We start from the raw sequence: 23,108 nt of genomic DNA, 5'->3' as shown, positions 1-23,108 counted from the left end.
GATGTGTATTTAGAGATAGTCATATGCATCGCAACTCCTGTTATGACACTCTTGCACCCCTCGGATGGTTGTATTCAGTATGGTTTTTGTCACTATCTCTAAATGTGTTGCTCACATGACATATTATGTCAAAACATTAGATTTACAATCGTGCACACATTTAGGGGGAGCCATCTACATACAATCATTCAAAAGAAATTTTCTATTGCAAATGTTTATCTTTTTGACCTTAATTGTTTTGGCATCAATCACCAAAAAGGGGGAGATTGTAAGTGCAATCAACCCCAAGTGAGGGTTTTGGTGATTTAATGACAAAACAAATTACGGTACTAACAGTTTTTGTTCTCAATGTATGATTAGAAAGAAACATGAACTTAAGGAAGCACCAAGGACTTCATGCAACGGACGTATAAAATTTTATGTAAAATCTTGTGTTGCATGATGTAATTCTTCCTTATTCTTTTCCGCACAGGTATAGGTGTTTGCTATAGCTCAAAGTCCCCAAATTCAAAAGCTATTTTTGAAAACCAAAAATCACTTTAACATTATTTGGTTGACCATGGTTAGGGTTGAGAAACCTAGAGTGTTCTTGTTGAAAAGCAGCTGAACTTCTTCAACTGCAGCTGAGCTTTCCAGCTAAACTTAACTTCAGCTGTGTTGAGCTTCTTCAGCTGCAGCTGAGCTTTTCAGTTGAGCTGGACTTCAGCTGAGTTGAGCTTTCAACTCCAGCTGAACTTCAACTTCAGCTGTGGACCTCTTTGACCATACACCAGCTGAACTTGCCCCCGGGCAGCTAAGCTGGGGTTTTCTCTCCAAAACTCTCTGGTCTAGACCAGCTGAACTGGTCCTGGGGGGCAGCTCAACTAGTCTTTAACCCCTCTGACTTCTGATCTGCAGTCTGCCAGTCAGACTGGCAGTCAGGTCACCAGGGTTGTCAGGGGGCGGTTCAACCGGTCTTGTCCTGTCTGACCCGCCTGCAGGTCAGTCTGGCAGTCAGACTGGCAGACAGTCTGCTGACCTGTTAGGGGCGGTTCAACCGCCCTAGGGGGCGGCTCAACCGGTTTTCTGTGAGGTTTCTGGTCAAACGGCTAGTTTTTGAGCCGTGACTATAAATAGAACCCTCTCTCTCCCTTCTTCAATGCGGCTGGACACTCACACATTTATTGCTCACCTAACTTGAGACAAAGCACTCATCTCTCCCATCTCTCTCACACTTAAATCTTCCTCAAGATTCAACCTTGTTGGAGGAGCTCTTGGGTGTGAGGTTTGTGCTTGTGCTCACGATTTGGCTTTCCTCTCCCATCTCTTTTTAAAAAGACTTGAGCTTGTGCAAACCCCTCTTGTGCTTTCTTGGTGTTCTTGAAACCCTAGGTTTCAAGATCTTTTGAGGTTGCTTGGGAGTCTCCAAATTTGTGGACGACCTCAAGAAGTTTGTATCACCCGCTCTTTGAGATGAGATAAGAAGAGATTGCCTTGACCTTTGTGGTCGGCTTTTGGAGGATTAGGGTTGAAAAAGACCCGGCCCTTTGTGGGCTCCTCAACGGGGAGTAGGACACCTTTGTGGTGTGGCCGAACCTCGGATTAAATCTTGTGTCTTGTGTTCTTGCTTGTCTTTAACTTAAGATATTTTTACTTGCAAGATTGACATATAGATTTTTCCGTAGAGTATATCTAGAAGTGAAATAGCCTTTACATATTCATCTTTTCATTCTAACTTAGCTATACCTTACTTCTCACAAGAACTCGCGAAATATTTTTTCGAGTAGATTTTAGTCTAAAGTTTATAAAACAGTTGGATTGGTTCAGAGTGGTTCAACTTGCGCACGTAGCTGTTGAACCGGCCTGCACCAGTCGAACTGTGTATTTAACAATCTTTCAAAGTTTGTTGTGAAAATTTTCAGATTAGCCTATTCACCCCCCTCTAGGCTACTTTCAGTTGATAGATGGTTTTGAGGCTTAATCACCAAATCATCATAGGTAGCGTACTCCATTTACATCCCCTAAGCTACAGGTGTAACGGTCGAACTCCTAATCCATTGATCTAACGACCACACTCACTTCACGGATTTCCTTCATCTAGACACAACCTTTGTGATGGCTCCATGTTCAACCTCTAATTCCCTCAGAAATCGCGCCATCAGAATTTAAGGCCAAAACTGTAAAATCGTTGATAGATGGTTTTGAGGCTTAATCACCAAATCATCATAGGTAGCGTACTCCATTTACATCCCCTAAGCTACATGTGTAACGGTCGAACTCCTAATCCATTGATCTGACGACCACACTCACTTCACGAATTTCCTTCATCTTGACACAACCTTCGTGATGGCTCCATGTTCAACCTCTAATTCCCTCAGAAATCGCGCCATCAAAATTTAAGGCCAAAACCGCAAAATCGTTGATAGATGGTTTTGAGGCTTAATCACCAAATCATCATAGGTAGCATACTCCATTTACATCCCCCATGTCTAGACACATGCCCCACAAATCATCAACCATACCGACAACATGTTACACTACATCATGTCCTCGCGCTTGTCGGTGTCCAAGATGTAAACCACCATAGCTTGTCACCTAGCTTCTTCAGTCCCTTACTCAATCCTTCACCACTCTTGGTTCATCACCATAAACCCGCATTACCACCTTTATCGTTGACCGCTGCCTCAAACTCTAAACCTGTGCACCACAAGCAAAGAGATAGTTTGCATAAACTCGCCCCCTAATTAGTCCACACGATAGTTTGCACAAACTCGCACCCTAATTAGTCCACAAGACTCAACCCAAGACGCTACTCCATTGACAATTACTCATCACAAACTCGAACAACAAGAGTGAAAGGGAAATGGCCTTTACCATTTTCTCTAAATTGATTTTGATGATTGATGACCATCATAGCCTAATGGACTAACTAGTTTGCCTAGTTGATTAATTCTCAGGTGCATAAGTCCAACCATCTCAATTCTAAGTCGATTGTGCGGAATACCAAGATTATTCCAGACAGAAGAATCTCTTTGGAGAATTCACCTGTGCGCGCACAGTCTGGACCCTTCCGGTGGGCCGTCCGCGACACATCACTGAGTCTCGGACAGGAACTATGCAAAACTCACATTTCTACTGCGGACTGTCCGAAGGAGAGAAGAACACCGTCCGGGATCAAGCTTGGACCGTCCGACCTCAGGCACGGACCGTCTGGTCGTTGGAGACCGGAGAAACCCGAAGGTGCCAAGTTCGGTAAAAAGGAATTATAGCGTCCTCGCGGACCGTCTGTGACTACTTTATCTAACATCTGACGACGCATTTAATGCACTTATAGCCGTTGATATAGCTGTTACTGCTGACCATCGATTTCAGCGGTTGATGTGCAGGGACGAAGAGTGGGCTGTCCGCAGCTGGCAGAAAGTGGGCAACAGCTAGGAAGTGGTTAGTGGCTATAAATACAACCCCAACCACCTCCATTCACTGCATCCAAGCATTCCATTCATCCTCATTCAATACAAGAGCAAGCATTTCATACCAAGAGACATTCAAATCTCCCAAGCTCTTTCAAGTACCATAATTGTGACTAGTGGTCATTAGTGATTAGTGCCCTGGAAAAGTCTAGAGAGAGTGTGATCTTGTGTTTTTCTTGTTGCTTGGCTTTCTTAATCGTTCTTTCTTCATCTCCTTCTAAACTCTTAAGAGCTAGCAAGAGACACCTAATTGTGTGGTGATCCTTGCGGGGTCTAAGTGACCCTCGATATTAAGGCTCCATTTGGTTTGGGTGACTAAAGTTTAGTCACTTTTAGTCCCTAAAGAAGCAAACATGGTGACTAAAGTGGGGTGACTAAACTTTAGTTCTTTAGTCACCAATGGGTGACTAAAAGGGACTAAAGTAGGATTTTTACCTTATTTGTCCTCTACATTTCTTCTTGCAGCAAACATCCACTAATTAATAGGGGTAATACAATCATTATTCACAACAATTAATGCTCTTTAGTCCTGTTCAGTTACTAAGACCAAACAGGGTACTTTTGTCACTAAAGTTTAGTCTAGTGACTAAAAGAACCAAACATGGCCTTAAGAAGAAGCACTCAACCGGTCTAAGTGACCGTTTGAGAGAGGATGGCCTACATGGCCTCCTCGACGGGGAGTATGTTCTTTGAAATCGAACCTCTAAAAACAAATTATCCATGTCTTTGTGCTAATTTTGTATTGTGATTTGATTATTCCTCTCCCCTCTTTAAAGTTCTCTTGCTTGCAATCTCTTTGAGTTAGCTCCCAAAGTTATCTATATTAATTGAGAAACTCATAGCAAGAACTCTCTTCCGCACTCCGATTTCATTATTACTGATTCTAACTATAACCTCGAACAGAGTTTGTGTTCAAAGTTTATAATTTTCAGGTTTCACCTATCCACCCTCCCTCTAGGCGACTTTCAGTGCACAAACAAGCAAGCAACAGAGAAGTAGCAGACCCCACCCATGAACCTGATTCCCAGCAACAGCAAGGCTCTAAGGCCACAATCAAAATTCAGAAGCTCAGAATGTAGAATCTCTGAAGTTTGAACTCAAGCATCATAAAAATTCAGAATTTAGACAACATACAATTTTACATTTTCATTATGTGTCAACAAGACTGTACCACTAGACTAGACAAAAGACAATGTACATTCTGTTCCTAGGTGAGTAATAGTTTAGCCACTTTTACATGCACTTTCCTGCCATGAAAAGAAACAACCAGAACTAGTCGCAGTCAACCACCAAAAGGCTAGCACTGCTGCTCTAGCAGCACAAGTGCAGCATGTCAACATGCCAACAAAAGGCTAGCAGCATCCAAAAGGCTATGACTCCTATCTCCCTTAGAAGTTCTAAGTTAGAACCTGTCAACATCCAAAAGGCTAAAAGCATGCCACCAAAACCAAAAGGCTAGCACATATTCCTTCAACCTGTATAAAAAATTATAAATCAATATAGTTTATAAATCAATACACCACTATTGATTTTGATAGCTAATATACATATACTTACTAATTGCTTACCTCCACCCCCTTAGGGAACTCCACAAACTCGATATCACCATCATCTTCCTCCTGAACAGTCCACACATGACACATCAGCATTACATAGAATAAAAGTTAAAAGAAATATTAAATATAGTTGCTATGTTACAACCTATAATAGGATTACCTACCACAAGAATAGGTGCAATTTTTTCTCATGTTGAGAGCCTCTTATCCAACTAGATGCATAAATTAGTGCTTGAACTGTTGAAGGCTTTAAAAAATGATCATCAACTACTCTTCCTTAAGTACAAAAAGTGAACTCTGATAATCATCAACTAGATGCACAAATTATACTCGTCGGCTTACCATATCTACTCGTGGGTGTAGAATCTTACCCATATTCGTACGCACGCGGGTGATTTTATCTATTGGGTAACTGTACCCGCTAGTGAAGTCTCAAATTCTAATATATCAATCACTCAAAATGCTAAACAAACACACAAAAATAAATTCAACTCAAAATATAACAAACCATAATAATTACATAACTTGATAGTTAATAGATAGAACGATATGACCCCGTACGTATATATGTGTCTATCCAGTAGATATATTTTCTTGTCCATTAACATATCCACGTGTAAAATACTTGTCTTCATATCGAATAAAACCCGCTAGGCATTCAGTACGCAACGCAAGATGAGCTCGGTTCCGTACCATTCAGAGCCCCTCGATTTTCAGCATCCAGTTCTTTAGAGCAAGAAGATCAATCCAATAGCTAATGCCATGTTTAGCCGTGGAGCAAGAAGAACAATTTAACAGCTAAAAAGAAAGAATAGTTCAGGGCTTCTTTGGAACGCAGAATTTCACAAAAATAGTACATAAATTTTACATGAATTAGTTCAAAAACATAGAAAAAAAGAGCAGGATTCAGAAAATAATCCTTCAATCGAGCTTTCAATAACGAAGGGTCAATTTAGAAAGTAGAAATTTTATAAAATAAAGCAGAAATTTCATAGGAATAAGACGCTCCCTCGACAGTCGACCACCCTAGATTCCAATGAAATTTCTGTATGCTTCTTCGAAAATGCCTACATTCTAAAGAGACCTTTGTCATTTTACATTCCACATTGCAGACAGATCCAATGCGAGTGGTGCTGAAACATCTAATCTAAGCTCCTTTGGATTGAAAAATTGACGGACGGAGAAGTAGCAGGTTTTACCGCCAAAGGAACAGTTTTTACCAGTTTGACTGGAGGGAGGTGTGGCTTTAACCAAGTCCTCAAGCCTCAAATTCAAATCAAACGGGTAACGAGCAGTGAGGCAGCCCTATGTACAGAAAATCCGATGATCAGTTCGTAGCGTGCGCACATCTCAAAGATTAGAAAGTAGCGTATACTCGAAACTCAGTGCCACAAACATGAATTATCCAATGTCAATGCACTTACAATCCAAAAGGAATAAGATTAGCCCCCGAACAGGTTCATTCTTATGCCGCTGCTGCTTGTTAAAACATATGTATGACCAGGGTGCACGTGAACGAACAAAGCCAATCATCGCATCGCTCGATCATCTCATCTGAACTATCCCAGCACTTACAAGCTTCTGAATCTTCTGCATAACCCCGGGGTTCTTCAGGTGCTCCTGGGCCGCACTTGGGTTCTCCTGGAAATCTATTAGAACCTGCAAAACATGACATCATTAGCCGGCCTGTATACACAAGATACCAATCGAATACAGGGACTCGATGCTACCTGTCGCATGATAGGGTCGGTAAGAATGTTCTGGATCTCTGGGTCTTGCATAGCTTTGTTCTGCACAAACAGCACGAAGAACAGTTTAACTCAATCTGAACTTTTGAAGCTGCAAACCACAGAACACAGATTCACAGAAGCATAACCTAGTATGGTTACCTGTCTTTCTTGCAATTCGTCCTGGCTTATTTCACCTCTGTTGGCCTTGTTGATCTGTTCAACACACCTGCAAATGTTACAAAACAAAAAGGTTGGCATGCTGTTTATGCAATATAAACTGAACAATCAGATTACTGGATTGCATAAGCTTTAATACCTCTTAACACCATCAAGCAGTTCCTGGTTGTTCGGGTCATGCTTCAAGCCAGCCTGGTAGGTTTCCACGGCCTTGTCATATTCTTTCATGAAGAACTGAATTGCACCTTTCCTCGTATACCCTTTGGTGAAGGTGGGGTCAAGTTCAAGACACTTTTCTGCGTCTTTAAGACCTTCAGGCATGGCTCCTAACTTGGTGTAGCAGGCGGCCCTATTGCTATAAACCTGTAGATAAATAAACATTTCAAAGTCAATTAAAGGTTGCAAGTAAAACATGTAAGCTTATACAGAGACACAGCTACAGAGTGCAACAACATTAAGCAGCTCAATTTATAACAGCAGAAAGAAAGGATGTCAATTAAGAAACATATCATGGAACAATTACTACATAGATCAGCTAATATTTTCTTAAATCAGAATCAATTAAATAGCAAAATAGCACAAGCACACAAGACACCAATAACAAGCTCCAACAAGTTAGAGACACCTGCTAGTTCTAAGGTCTAGTCATCACATCCATGGTTTAAAAGGCGGCTAGGCGGAACTAGGCGCCCAGCCACCGCCTAGGCGACTTAGGCGGGCGCCTAGGCGACGCCTTAGTAGCAAGCAGCAGCCGCCGCGCGCAGGGAGAGAGCGCGCACAGGGGAGGAGGAAGCGGGGACGGGGAGGAGACCTACCAACGAGCAGCAGCCAGCACACCAGCAGTCGCGCACCCAGAGCAGCAGCCGCGCGCCCAGAGAACCACAGCCGCGCGCCCAGAGCAGGGAGCAGCCGCGAGCGCGCGAGAGAGAGCGCGCGCAGGGAGAGGGAGCAGAGAGAATTGCCGCGCGCAGGGCAGCCGCACGCAGGGACAGAGAGCGCGCGCAGAGAAATTTGCGGCGCGCAGGAAAGAGGATTGCCGCGCGCGCACAGGGAAGCCCAAAACACGCCTAAAGCCCAGTGCAAACCCTAGCCCAATGCAAACCCTAGGCTAAGGCGTCGCCGAGACGCCTACCGCGCCTAGGCAGACGCCATACTTAATGTTACCTGGGCGGCGCGGACGCCTAGCCAAATTTGTCGCCTGGACGCCTAGGCGTCGCCTAGGCGACGCCTTTTAAACAATGATCACATCCACTTCAATAAAAGCTAGCTTAAAAGATTAATGCTCCAATCATCTAGCTTTTACACAATGCTCAAAGCTAATGTGGTTCTCAAAGCAAAAAAAGACAACTGGGTGAGATGTACTGCATGCTTAGTTCATGTTTGGTTTCTGCACTAGCTTGCCTCGCTACCCTGGATTTCCAGCTTTTTTTCCTTACTCAAAGCGGGAGAGCCAATTCAGCTCACCTCCACTGGCAAGATTGCCTTGCCCAGCAAGGCTATCGGGGGAAGCATCCAACCAGGCCCATAAGCAATGACCAACTAAACATCAAGAGAAATTTGAAAGACAGTAGGTCATCACAAAGAGCTAACCCTTCTCTCCCTCCAAAAAATGAGGGTATGAATTATATGAGCTAGAAGAGCTGAGTTAGCAATTGGCATTGTTGGAGGTATGCACACCCACCATTGTTACAACCAAATAATTCAAAATAACCTAGAATAAACAGAGAGGGAAGTACCTGAATTTCTAGAGTTAATGTGATACGACCGGTATTTTTGGATATTAGGTTGGAACGGGAAAGGGATATGGGTGTGGCTTATCTGTGGATTTTGGTTTGTGAAATCAACATCATTTCACATTCCCTTGTTTGGCACCTACCTATGAGCATGGGTTGGGGAAATAGAGGGGAAATTACAAAAGCATACTTGTGTGGAAGCTATCCTTTTCAATAGAGGTACTTTTTAGCCATTTTAGAGAAGTGGTGAGAGCTGTCTCACTGAGTCACCAGGTCACAGATTCAAAGCAGCCTCTCCGCCACCCTTTTTTTAACCCAATTCCACCCTTACAAACAAGCCCTCATGGTGGGATACAAACATTGAGATATGAGGAGCACATATCCCTCTTTCATTGCTGATTTGGTGACCAGGAAATGGAGGGGATCCATGGGGGAGGAATCCCCTTGCTACTCAAATTGCTATTCAATTTTGAATAGCAAGGGGATTCCTCCCCAATGGATCCCCTCCATTTCCTAGTCACCAAACTAGCCCTCACAGACCAATATATATTCCCAATTTCCCATAACCATAATCCAAAGTCCAAACATTGGAATAAATCTACCCTATCCATCATTTCCCTTTCCCAACCCTCATAACCCAGTTGCCAAACACCACCTAATGTTCAAATTAAGTGCAATAGCAATACTATGTAGTTATTGCAGCAGACACCCTTTGTGTCTAGCCAGGAACCAACAATGGATGGTTCATGTGGAAATGTTGAGTCAAGGATTCAAATCATAGTTTATCAGGAAAGCGAATTGTGGAAGCTACAATTTAGAAGAGAACAGGAATCAATTGCATTTTCCAAGTTGAAGACCGAATGCTGAGTTAAGTAGCTTCATATAAGAGCAAGAATCCTTTTCAAGTCAACCAAGAAATGCATCTCTTATCTTCTAGTGGTCATTCTTATCTCAATCAGCAGTGTTCTCCTTATACCTATCGCCTTCTCTGATATGTAAACCAAGGCACTAGGCGAACCACTCAGCAACAGCATAAATCCCACCCTTTAGCAACCCATTGCCCAAGGAAAACACAGCCATAACAAGCCATATAAGGATGTGGAAAAACAGAAAATGAATGATTTAGTCTTTTTTTCCTTTTTTGGTGAAACTTGTATTACACAAACAACAAAGTCATGTAATTCAATATCAATAACCAAGTTTCCCAAATATTTCATATGTTATACTATAACAAAGGCAGACTGTGTAAAATAGAGGTAGAATAACTACCCTAGGATCCTTCGGGTTTCTCTTGAGAGCCTCTGTGTAGTGTTTTATTGCTTCTGGGTATTTTTGCTCCTTGAAGAACTCATTGCCTACAAATCATAAGACAAATTACAAAACTATAGTAGAGAAACAACCATCACATGTCCTAGAGATGACATTATAAACTTATACATACCTTTCTCTCTCTCCTCATCTGCCAATTTTGGATCATAATACTCTTGTTGCTCTAACTCTTTCTTTGCTTTCTCAGCCTCATTTAACTTTTTAAGAGTGTCTGGGTTCCGATGCTCAGTCAGAGCCTTCTGGAAGGTCTCGATAGCAATATCAAAATCCTTAGAGGTCTTAGCAAGTTTGACCAGAGCTGTTCCTTTTCTTGTCAGTGCCCTTGAAATCATCTTGAAATCAGCACGAAGTTCTCTTCCCCTCTCCACAGCCTTATCACAGTCCTTGATGCATTCATCGTACTGCAGTAAAATATAATATTAATGCAATACAGCAACAACTTTGGCTACCAAAAGTAAAAGAAGGCTATAGACTATCTAGCAAAAAAGAATGCCATATTTCGGGCACAAGACACAGTTAAATCATGTAATATATTGTGCTCTTACTCCTAGACTAAGCACTATGCAAGAATACAATTGCTTCTCAACTAAGCACTTCTCACTACTAGCCACTATTAGCATTCGCACGTGACAAACAAGTAATACAAATCCTCATAATGGCTACTCAATAGTATACCTAATTGCTGTACATCTCAATTTAGTCTACTACTGATTTGTGTGTTGCATAAACCAAGTCAAATGAACATCAACAATCAAACAATGTGAGAGCTCACTGGATGAAACCAGCCAAATAGAATAGCCTCACCTTTCCCATCTCAATGTAGACTGCTGCTCGGTTAGTCAGATAGGAAATATCCTCGTCGTCAAGTTCCAAGGCTTTGGTGTAATGCTGGATTGCCACCTCGAAGTCCTTCTTCTTGTAAGCTGCGTTACCTAACTCCTTCTCTTTCTGAGCAGCAGCTTTCGTCTGCTTGCGGTCCTTTTCCTCATCAGTCAAATCCATCGGCTCTGCCTCGGGCTCGGGCTCCACATCCCTAGCCTTCGTCTCAGAAGGCGGCGTCTGCTGCTGCTGCTGCTGCTTCGGCGGCGGCGGGGTAGACTGCGACGGCTCGGAGGCCTCGGGTCTCTGGATCTTGACATTAAGCATGAGGCTGAGCACCTGCATCATGCGGGGATCGGAGAGATACATACTGATGCTGCTGGGGTTCCTCTGCACTTCGCGCATCATATGCATAAAATCGGGCTCGTTAAGGTAGGCGCGCGTGGAGGGGTCGGACGCGATCTTGCTCCACAGCTCGGGGCCCTGGAACATCTGGCCGATGGCGTCGGGGCCGGACGACCCGCGGCGCGGAGGGGCGGCGGCGGCTTTCTTGGCGTCCTGGAGCCCCGCTTTGAGGCCCTCGTTGCTGGGGTCGAGCTCGAGGCCCTTCTCGTAGGCGGCGACGGCGCTGGCCGCGTCGCCGAGGCCGAGGTGCGCCGCGCCGAGGCGGGAGTAGCCCTTGGCCCAGTCGGGCTTGAGGTCGACGGTCTTCTGCGCGTCGGCGAGAGCATCGGAGTAGCGGTGGAGCGAGGCGAGCGCCGCCGACCGGTTGGAGTAGAGGACGTGGTTGTCTGGGGCAAGCGCGATGGCGTCCGTGAAGTGCCGCGCCGCCTCCTCGAAGCGGCCGGCCGAGAACGCCGCGTTACCCTTCGCCTTCGCCTCGTCGGCCATGGCGAGGGTTCCGATCGAATCGAGCTCTTGAAGCTTCTAGAAGGCTTGGCGGCTGGAAAGGCCAGAAGATGGGTGCGCGCTTGGGGTTTGATGGGGATTAAGGCGAAAAAACGAAACCCTGTTGAGATTTTTATAAAACCGAGAGGAGCCCAGCTGCGTTGGATCCCAGTTCTCAAGAGTTCTGGAAGGTTCCTGTACGAAGTAGCTGATCAGGGATGAGGGATCACGGTCACGGAAGGCTACGGAAGGACGATCCGATGATCACGGCCTGCACTGTGTGTGTTTCCATCGGATCACGGCCTGCACTGTGTGTGTTTCCATCTTCGATGGAAACCAACCATTACTGCAAATCGTGCAAACGAACCTTTTTAAAAAAATATATACAAAAAATGTAAGGATTAATTTGAAATATTATATGTTCCTATATGAATAGATTGATTTGCATTTGACATATTCCCATATAAACGGGCCGTTTTCCAAACTCTTACATCTTTTTATATATTTTGGAGATGGTAAAGAAAATAGGATCATTTGAATATCTGACTTTGGTGTTTAATGCTCCACATGATCAATTGTACTAATATGTTTGTTTGTATTTATGTTTATAGTTCAAAGAATACAACGTATACTTGGACAAGGCAACGAGTGATCAAGAAGATCAATACCTCAAAGAAAACATTTGAAGACTTATTGAAAGACTTGTCAAGATCAAGTGAGAATCCAATAGCCTGACAAAAAAAGCCAAAGAGAAGAAACACAAAGACCAAAAAAATCATAATGCACCAGACAGGTGTGCTGCATGAGCTGAGGATTGGTCTAAAGAACGAGTGCAACAGATCGTGTACACCGGACAGGTCTGCAGCAGGGGCGTGGGCGGCTACAACGCATTGGAGATTGGACGTGTTCGGTGGTGCACCAAATACGACACTCGAAGAGGTTGCAAAATATAAGCGAGTCGAGTACAAGACACCAGACATGTCTTGTATATCACCAATGTCGCACTGGATACCCAAAGGGCTCAATGGTCAACAACGGCTAATCCACGTGAAAGGCACCGAACATGTCTAGTGGTACGCAAAAAAGTATATTGGTTACCAATGACTCTTTTGAATGTGGGGGTTATAAATACCATATCAATCAGCCATCCTAAATATGGGAGCTCAGAAACATTGCAAAGAAGAGGCTTCATCCTAGTGTTTAATAGCATCACTCGACGATTAGCGTAGATACTTTGTGAAGTGCTTAAGTTTAGAGATGGCAATGGGTACCTCAAACCCAGTACTCGAAGGGTAAAACCCCCATTAGGGTATGTGTACGGTGAATTTTGATACCCATGGAGATTTTATTGGGTCATTTACTATACCCAACGAGTATGATAGGCATGGATATGTTCTCTATTGCCCCATACTGCTATCCTATGACATGTGGGGCTAGATTATTAGAAATGTTACATATAAAATAAAATGTTGAACTTGTGATAGAATTATGTCAGGTTCGATAAAGTTATCATGCTAAACGCAAACATAATATGCTATTTTAGCATCTTTCATTATTGATGAGGTATGTGGCTTCAATATTCTATATTTGATACTTACTTTGGTGATTAAAATGATCATGTCTATTGAAATATTGGTGGGTATAGGTGAGAGCACCTAGAGGGGGTGAATAGGTGAACCTACAAAACTTGCTCCAAAAAAACATAAACTTGGTCTATAATATGAGTTAGAGAGAATAAAACCAAGTTTGAGAGTAGAGAGAAAGAGAGGAGTTACTTTCACTTGATTGCTCTACCAAGATATAGTTTAGACTTAGAGCAATATCACAAGTGGGAATTTGGAACTCGGAAGAGATAAAAATTGCAATAAAGTAGATGGCACAAGAGATACGACAAATTTTATCCCGTGGTTTCGGTCAATGGACGAGGGTTGCAGTCAACCCCTCTCAAGTGATCCAGAGATCAAACTTGAGTATCACAGTTCTTCCTTATACACAATATCCTATTTGTGAGAAATCTCCACAAGTTCGAGTCTCTAACGCCTTACACAACATGATCACAATCAAAACGGAGTAAGGGAGGGAGTAAGATCACGCACACAAGAGAACAATCACAGCAACAACAGGCACATAAGCAAAGAAGAGAGCGTGAGAATCAAATCAATATAGTAACACCTCAGAAAAGCGCTCAAATCTCTCTCAAACACTTCGAAGGCGTGGTGGCGGAGGCTCGTAGTTGTAGTGTGCTCTTAGAATGCTTGGTGTACTGGTAGAGGCACCTAGGGGCCTCTTTTATAGCCCAAGAGGCCAACGAACCGTTGTTTCTTCATTTGAAAACTAAAGATTGTCTTATGTCCGCGGGTGCACCGGACAGTCCGGTCTGCAACGGTCACAGGATCGGTTGATTGGTCGCCTTCCTTTTCGGGTGGGCGCCAGACTGTCCGGTGACCCCTCCCGACCATTGGCGTACTAACGTGATCGGCGTCGATCGTGCTACCAATCGTTGCCACCGCTGGAGAGCCATTGGTCGTTTGGCCCACCGGACATGTCCGGTGCACACCGGACTGTCCGATGAATTTTAGCCAACGAGTCAAGCAGAAACCCGAGAGCAGGTAGTTGCGGACAGATGACCAGACCAGCACCGGACATGTCCGGTGCACACTGGACTATCCGGTGAATTTTAGCCAGCGAGACCAAGCAGAAACCCGAGAGCAGGCAGTTGCAGCCAGATGATCAGGCCAGCACCAGACTGTCCGGTGAAGCACAGTCTGGCCCAAGTTTGGCTCTTTTGAGCCAAACTCCTTCACTTCTTTTTTACTCTCTTTATAGTGATTCCTAGCACTTAGACAAACATAGTTAGCAACAAAAAATTGACTAAGAGCTAGAACCATACCTTTATCACTTCATTTCAAAATGGTTTGCAATAAGCTCAAGCTAAGTCCAAGTGTCATTTTAGTAGCCAAATAAAGGTGCAATAAACATAGTATAGTGTAAGTGAAACTTATTCAAATACTTAAACCTCTTGTTTTTGTAGTTTTACCCAAGGTTGCACTTTTTGGTCTTCCAATCCAACTCATTTGGACTTCTCATCTTCAATTTGCTTGATTTAAACCTGAGCTCATGCTCATATGAAGAAGGTTAGTTCAAAGTGGTGTGTTGGCAGTTAATCACCAAAACAACTAGATATGGCCCAAGGGCACATTTCCCTTTCAATCTCCCCATTTTTTGGTGATTTATGCCAACACACCTAAAGCAACTCAAACATACTAACTTAACTCAATATGAGCCAACTTTTGCAAATTGAAGTCAAACTAAAAGCCAATAGAAGATTTATAGTGAAAGCTCTCTTGTGGTTTTTGATGGTTTGGATGACAACCCAGTTAAAGGACTGATGAGTATGATAAGTGTTGAACATGTGCTTAGCGTACATGGTTCAACACAAGTGAACAAATGTGATGGTCCAAAGGTTGAGTGGATCATGATTGTTGACATCACAACTGAAGGAGAACATTGCTTAAGTGAGTCTTGGTGTTCATATCTTAGAGACAGCTGATCAAGCCAAGGATAGAAGCAAGAAGAGCTTTGAGGTACCGAGTGCACGGGAGAGGGTCAAGGAGGCCGAGGAACCCAAAGCTAGGGGTGAAGAAGAAAACTTGCAAAGTCAAGGTTGATTGAGTTGAGAAGAGCTATGGTGCATCGAAGATCACTACTTAAGGACGTGATTTACAACCAATGAGGTAACATATATAGTTATGAGGTGTAAGTCATAAGGCTCAAGATCAAGATCAAGATATAGAGCAAGGTCACTAGAAGGAGGAGTAGTGTCAAAGTGAGAACCTGGAAGCAGCTCAAAAGAGCTAAGTTCATTCTAGTTGGTGAGGCGTAGTTATGTGTCTCTGGCGCAATTATAAGCCTTTAGAGAGAGGGGAAGTGCTGATGAGAACAAGAGCAAGATCTTGAGCGTTGTTACTATGCCGGAGTGCTGTCGAGAAGATTGTAAGCAGTCGCGGCGTCATTGTAGCCAACAAGCGACATAGTGGAAGGCGCTATCTGTCGCATTGACAGATCTAAGCAAATGGAGAAAGGAGTTGAAATAGACTCCAAGCCAAGGTGTGGCTAACTCCAACGAGGACTAGGCAAGAATTTTAGGCTTGGCCGAACCTCGGGATAAATCACCATGTCTGTATGATCTGCTCTGTGTTGTGTGTTTTATTTTTATTTTTATTGCTTTTATACTTGCACTTCGATACTTATTTGTTGTATAAGTTGTCTGTGAAATGCAGTGTATTTTGAGATAAGAACTTCAATTCCGCTACGACCTACTCGAAGTGTCTTTCATTCCATTGTGATCCAATCTTCGAGTAGAATAAGAATTTCCATTTTTTAATGGATAGATTGGGGTGCCGAGGGCTTGATCATCCTGATAAATGTGTTCTATGTGACCAGCAAGATGAGACAATTCAACACATATTGGTGGCTTATGTCTTTGGTAGGAAAACTTGGCTCAAGGTTCTATCTCGCTTTGGTCCGCAACATCTTGCTCCTGGGAACGAAGATTTGAATTTCCAAGGCTGGTAGCGTGATACTGAATTGAAAGGTCCAGGGCAATTTTAGAAAGGTTTTAATACCCTTGTTTTTTGTGGGTTTAGGGCTGTGAGCTTGTGAAAATATAGGGTGTGTTTGGTTTGGCTTTTGACTTTGGCTTTTGTTCTTTAAAAACCAAAAGCCAAACTAAAGGACTGGATCTATAAAGCAGCTTTTGCTAAAAGCTGACTTTCTCGTAGTGCAAAACCGAAAGCATCTCTCAACATGTTTTTTAATAGCTTTTGGATGAAGCTGTAAAAATATATATGGAAACTTTTAGCGGATTTTAGTAGTTTACACCAAACGGTTTTTTACATTTTAACAGTTCACAGCACACAACAGTTTTTTTCACAGCTCATAACCTACAACAGTTTTTTCGCAGCCACGGTCCAACCAACCTACATGTGTGTTGATGGAGCTGCTCCCAATGCCACAAGTTGCTCCAAAACACTTAAGATATGGCTAGATTATGGGATATTGTGGGGGCATTAGGTCTAAGAAATTTGTGGTCTTAAATGCATTTTTATGCAGTTAAGATTTTTCCCCCTCTTTGTATGTGTGTTTAAGTATGTCACTCATATGGTCATCCAAAATATTGTTCTGCACTGTAGACTGCACTGTTTACATAGTAGAGTTTGAATATGAGTATAAATATGGTTAAACTGCTCGAGATAGCCTAACGGCTTTTTATTTGACCTTTTCATCCCCTTCGTAATATAATGATCCACATTTCCTTTTAAAAAAAGTTTTTTTAGAAAAAAATAAAACCACATTTTTATATAACTAGATTTGTACAAACTAAAGCTAATCTTAAAAAATTAAACAAATATAAATAAATTTATTTTATTTAGTATTTTTTATTACAACCTAAAATTAATTTTTTTTTGGAGCGTCGCATTTCTCCCCTCTCAGTACCTGAGCTTGCTATTCGATCCCCGCTGGCGACGCCTCACTCAGGGGCCAGGGCAGTATAGTTAGCCACACGGCATTATCAAACAGATGAAGCAGAAAGAGTAAAATACACTATCAATCTTTAAACTTATGAAGTTATATTATCACGGTTCTTAAACTCTCAATATATACATTCTGACCATTATATTTCGATGGTTGTGTCATCCGAGTCTATTTTTAATAACAATAAAAATAAGTTTAGAGACTCAGATGACACAACCATACATGTATAAGGGCAAAAATACACATATTAAAAATTTAGGCACCGAGATGATACGACTTCACAAGCTTAAATACCTAAATATATACTTTAAGGGTCCGTTTGTTTCCTTGGAATTGAATTCCATGTTAATAATTATAATTTAGAAAAAAACTAATTAAGTTCATATATTTAAATATGTAATATATTTGTATATTATCATAAATCATATGAGAGAGATAGTTATATACTATATTTATGTTATAGAGAAGTAATTAGAAGAGTGTGCTATAAGTTGTGCATTGGAAAAATAACATATAAATCTATAGAATCAATTTCCATCTCTCACCCCATGAATTTGAGATAAACTTATATGATAACTTTGGAAAGTGGTGGAATGCCACATTCTAAAAAAATAGCCTATTCCACTAGTAAGATTTCAATTCCTCAAAATGAAAAGAAAAAAACGGGACCTAAGAGTTTAGGAACTAAGACGGCACAACACTATAAGTTTAAAAGACTGATAAACAGACACCGCTGCTCGGACAGCTTAAAGAGCCCAAGCAGGTAGTGAATCTCTAATTCTCTATCCCCGGCAAAATCAATGTGACGATAGCTGTAGTTACGGTACGAGCTCGACGGCCGTCGTGCTTTTCACGAAGACGATAAAAATTGTTAGCGACTGCTGCGCGCGGTCGGTGCGAGCCCTTCTTCATCTCTGCCTTGTGGGGGTAGCTAGCTTGAGCCTGCGAAGAAATGAAGCGCAGACAGATCAGATACTCCTTCCGTCTCCTTACTCGAAGTCTCGAAAGAAGAAACAGGGTGTGAGAGCTAGTGTGCCTCACATGCTTTTCTGAGGAAAGAGATGAACACTACGAGTGCTGCTACCCCGGCCGAGATACCAATTGCTATTGCCAGTGTCCTCCCAGCGTCATCCTCCGGATTATCTGACACCAAACGACGCAGAATTTATAATCAAAAGAAAACTGGACTAGCGCAGGGCTGTATACAACGGCACTATATATACAGAGCTCTAATTAGGTCTGGTTTGGTAATAAACAAATTAAAGGGATTCTATGAGAGGAAACCCTTGAACCATTAGCTCCATGAAAACTATATATCTAGAGCTAAATATACATTTAGGCCCCATTTGTTTCCTTTCATTTTGAAGAATTTGAATCTTACTAATGGAATATGCTATTTTTTTAGAATGTGACATTCCACTACTTTCCAAAGTTATCATATAAGCCTATCTCAAATTTATGGGGTGAGAGATGAAAATTGATTATATAGATTTACATGTTATTTTTCCGATGTATAACTTATATTACACTCTTCTACTTGCGCCGCTATAACATAAATGTAGTATATAACTATCTCTCTTATATGATTTAGGATAATATACAAATATATTACATATATAAATATATAAACTTAATTAGTTTTGTCTAAATTATAATTATTGAAATGGAATTCAATTTCAACGAAACAAACTGGACCTTAGAGTATTTAGATGATTTATTTCTATAGTTTAGATTAAATATAAATATTTAAACCACTTCAGCTTAATTTATAATTATAGATTCAACATGGGTCTCAGAAATAAATTGTCTTGACTAGGGCATTGCATCCTGTTTACGCTTATGCTTCTCGAGTGACCGATAGCACTCGTCGGGAAATGGATCCTCTACATTTTGAAATGGATAAAGTATTTCGCCAATGAACTATGGAGGTGTTTGATTTTAGTAATCACTCCATCTAAAATAATGTGATGCATCAAGCATCATAAGTCCATTCATAAATTTAGTAGGATGTACTTATTCTTCATGTTAGTACTAACTAACTATGAGAAATGATGTGGTGATGGATCAACTCATTCCATTCTACAAACCAAATAAAAAAATAAGGAATGAGAATATGATGTACTACCTTATTTCTCAAACCAAACACCCTATAAGTTTCCTGACCTCTGCATCAAGAGAATAAGCTTTGGGCTGAAATTTTAGGCCAATATACATGAAGGATCACCAAAATAAAATATTTGCAACTTGTGGGGTTATCTCTCGGAGCTTCCAAAATTTCGATTAAGCTATAGCAAAATGACAAAATATCAACCATTGAAGAAAATTTCTAAAATGTTCTAGTCGATGTTACTTACTTGATCGAACAAAAAATATGAGATGCAACACACAATAACTCTAGTTGTATTCATGTTGGTTGCATCTTATGTTTTTCATCATGGAAATTGGAATGTTTCAAACCATCTTTAGACACTAATTACAGTTCTTTATGAATTCCTTTGTTTTTGGATGTTTCCCCTCTTCAAAGCTAAACATATTTTTTGGAAGCTTAAGGAAAAAATTAATAAGTTTAAAAGATTTGATTTGGGTTTCTCTTATCCTAGTATATCTCTAGAGTTATTATCGGATATTTTTGAAGTTTGAAGATTTTTTTTGTGTTTTAAATGCATCATCATCTAGTGTTTACCAAATTTGTTTTTAACTAAAAATGACACCATCACAAAAGGTGTGAAACTATGACGAGTACATAAGGGTCAAATGAATCTCACTCCTCTTTTCAGTATAGTATAATAAATATAGCTTTATTTCAGTACTCCCTCCATCCAAAAAATAAGATAAATCTGTCTTTTTGACATGTTAATCAATCCATGTTTTGTAACATTTATAAAAAAATAATATCAACACTTATATATATCTAAATATGTTCGTTATCAAAATATATTTCATGATTAAGCTAGTGGTGCATATTATCCATCACAAATATTAGTGTTTTTGTTTATATTTGGGCAAAGTTGATATTACTAAACGACTCCTCGAAAAAAATAAGATCTACATTTACTGTTTGGAATGGATGAATTATTTCAGCACTCAACTAATATTCTTGACCTGTGCATCAAGAGGATAAGCTTGTGAACTGAAATTTCAGGCTAATATAGGGCTTATTCATTTTTCTCTCAATCTATATTAATTACGTATATTTAAATTGTAAATAATTTAAAAAAATTATAATTTTTTCAATCTCATCTAATCCACGTGGGATAAGAATAACCGAACTAGGCCATATATGGACGAGGATCACCTAGAGACATACGCAAACAGCGTGTGTTACTGTTTGCAACAAGCAGTGCTAACTCTTGGGCATTCTAGTAGCTACTAATAAGCTAGTTAGGCTGGGCAGTGACGGTGTGCTTTACCGTAACATCGATCCAAAAGGCCGCCAAATTTATGCCGGGTGCATATATTCCCTGTGTCCTCTTTATCAGCTTTGGAATCTTACCAATTCGGAATCTATTCTATTCCCGGTTCCATTCCAACCAACCAGTCACACTCACACTGGTTGCAACCAAGCGAGTGATTCGCTCATTCGCACACATGTAGCATCCGCTCTTTCTGTTTTTTTTTTAAGATCAGGACTTTGGATAATAAAAGTGTTTTTCTTTCAGTCCTACAGATTCGAGCTCGATCGTGCTAATAAAAAACTCATTAACCATTGGACTGCAAAATACGCAGCATATTTTATATAGTGTAAGAGGATCAAATTAAGAACGTTAAAATAGCCAAACCCTTGTCCTTTTTCAGGTTACACAGACATAGAAATGCGCTAATGGTCATTGATTAGGATAGGACGTGACGGTGTGTGGCCGTGCAACCACGTACCTTGCGACGACCGGAGCTGGTTGGCGCCGTCGGTCCAGTACCTCACGGAGCACTGCACCAGGTACACGTCGGCGGCGAGCGCGGCGCCGCACGTGCCGCGGAGCTGCGCCGCCGCCTGCGCCAGGCACGCGGCGCAGTCGCCCGCCGCGATGCCGCCGAGGCACTGCGCGGCGCCCCGCACGGGGCCCGAGGCGCTCACCTTGTACCCGCCCGAGCCCGAGCCCGAGGCCGCGGTGGCGTCCACGCCCTGCAGCTCCGACAGGACGGCGTCGCGGGACCTCAGGAACCAGGGGTCCCCGCTGGTGCCGGCGCCGCAGCTGTGGTACGCCGCGGAGGCGCCGCCGTAGCGCACGTAGCACCCGTCCGACTGCAGCGACGCCGCGGCCGCGCCGGCGCACACCGCGCCGATCCGCGCCACCGTGTCGCGCACGCACGCCACGCACTCGCCGGGGCGCAGGCCGCCGCGGCACTGGTACAGGCCGTAGGCGGCGGGGGACTCGGCCTCCGCCAGGCCGGCGCCAGGGGCGGTGAAGGTGCTGTAGGTGGCGCCGGAGGACGCGGTGGGAGCCATGGAGGACAGGAGGGAGTTGAGGTTGCTCTCGAAGGCCGTGTTGGGCGCGTACCTGGACGGCGAGCACCCTGCGTACACGAACGTGCCCCGCGCGGCGTCGACGTGGAGGAAGAGTGCGGCCGCGACGAGGCCGCTGATGAGCAGGTGCATAGTTGGAGCCTTGAGACTGTGCTTGAGCTTAGACACAACAGTGCTAGCTGCTAGGCTAGTAGCTAGGACATGCAAACTGGGCGGCGATTTTGATTCGCTTTATACGGGCTTAACTTAGCTCTCTGGAAGCTTCTGAACCGCGGTTGCATGCTTCATTGCTTTGGATACAGATCGATCGATCGATCGATCGATCTTAAGGACGCTTGGTGCTGTGCTACTCGCATCAGAGATTCTTGTGCAGTTGTGTTGTGCGGCATCACGACCAAAAGCAATTCCTTTTTGGGATGGGCAGCAATGGCAATGTCAACTTTGATATGAGCCAGCGTCAGCGACGATCGCTGCCGTGTCGACGAGTTCGCGTCCGTGTGCGTTGAAGTTCAGCACGGCGCGGATGTGTCCGACACTCCCACGGGCCCACGGCTCACGTCGCGGCAGTGGCACAGTGGACACGACGTCGCCCGCGCCCGTTACCTGGCGAGGACGCTTGCGATTCCATCGCCGTCAGCATGTGGCTCGGGGCACGCCGGCGGTCAGTTTATCCGCTCGCCTTTCATGCACGGCAGGCCAGCGCGGGCGGACCCGTTGGACTCGTCTGCTCTACGTACGGCGGCCGGCAGAATCGTGGTATGGCAAGTTTGGGGAAAGGATAGTGTGTGATTAGATTTCTTGTGTATAACTATCGTTGTCGTATCGTACAATTAACTAATAAAAATTATAAAAGATTTTATTTAATATAAATATATATTTTAAAAAAATATAGTTTTCGATAGTTTAATTATATAATACCTATACAAAAATTTGATTTTATACCAGTTTTATCGATAAATTAGTAATTGAGCAATTTTTTTTTCTTTTTTTAAGGAATGAAGGAGAATAGGGATGGCCAGAAAGAGCCAGGAAGCCGGGAATGATTCTTGACTCTTGAGAAGCCGAATGGGCTATCCATGATAGGTTACCTACTAATGATGCCACTTGTATCTGGGCCTAACAGGCTTGGTGATCATAGGCGATGATTCTGGGCTGTGCTGTGCTGGGCTTTTTTATGTTTTAAATCGGCAAACAAAAAAGGCGTTTGTAAGTTGTAACGGCCCTCGCTTTTGTGTTGTCTTCCAATTCCCCTGCTGCTGAGGTACATCGTACATGATGTCAACAGGCACGCCGGTGGTCAGTTTATCCGCTCGCCTTTCATGCACGGCAGGCCAGCGCGGGCGGACCAGTTGCACTCGTCTGCTCTACGTACGGGACTACGGCGGCCGGCAGAATCATGGTATGGCAAGTTTGGGGAAAGGATAGTGTGT

The 23,108-nt window shown here is 42.8% G+C and overlaps 2 protein-coding genes across 6 annotated transcripts; both read right to left on the bottom strand.

Annotated features, from left to right (window-relative positions):
* Positions 1 to 4,534: 4,534 nt before the first annotated feature.
* LOC100501647 (Hsp70-Hsp90 organizing protein 3) lies at positions 4,535 to 11,998 on the bottom strand. 5 transcript variants are annotated; one of them, XR_004857617.1, is made up of 11 exons: positions 10,779 to 11,998; positions 10,087 to 10,375; positions 9,915 to 10,000; positions 7,052 to 7,275; positions 6,895 to 6,961; positions 6,736 to 6,795; positions 6,430 to 6,664; positions 6,226 to 6,310; positions 5,699 to 6,079; positions 5,018 to 5,068; positions 4,535 to 4,924 (listed from the first exon to the last, which is right to left on the bottom strand). XR_004857617.1 is itself a non-coding variant. In NM_001196327.1 (7 exon segments), coding segments are annotated over 7 exon segments (1,746 nt in total). In that variant the 5' UTR covers positions 11,685 to 11,729; the 3' UTR covers positions 6,379 to 6,550.
* A 5,771-nt stretch (positions 11,999 to 17,769) lies between these two features.
* LOC103653851 (plasmodesmata-located protein 8) lies at positions 17,770 to 22,421 on the bottom strand. The gene is made up of 3 exons (XM_008680659.4): positions 21,090 to 22,421; positions 18,258 to 18,359; positions 17,770 to 18,158 (listed from the first exon to the last, which is right to left on the bottom strand). Exons 1-3 carry the CDS (start codon positions 21,808 to 21,810, stop codon positions 18,148 to 18,150), a joined length of 834 nt encoding a protein of 277 aa, XP_008678881.1. The 5' UTR covers positions 21,811 to 22,421; the 3' UTR covers positions 17,770 to 18,147.
* Between the last annotated feature and the right edge of the window lie 687 nt (positions 22,422 to 23,108).

Source organism: Zea mays, chromosome 4 (genome assembly GCF_902167145.1).
Source record: "Zea mays cultivar B73 chromosome 4, Zm-B73-REFERENCE-NAM-5.0, whole genome shotgun sequence".
Taxonomy (NCBI): Eukaryota; Viridiplantae; Streptophyta; class Magnoliopsida; order Poales; family Poaceae; genus Zea; species Zea mays.
Note: the sequence above shows the minus strand (reverse complement) of the source record. Positions and strands in the feature narration are given on the sequence as shown.

Coding starts and splice junctions, on each gene's coding strand:
- LOC103653851 (XM_008680659.4), bottom strand. CDS start 21,810: ATGCACCTGCTCATCAGCGGCCTCGTCGCGGCCGCACTCTTCCTCCAC. Junction 18,360..21,089: donor CCAGCTCCGGTCGTCGCAAG/GTACGTGGTTGC, acceptor GTTTGGTGTCAG/ATAATCCGGAGGATGACGCT.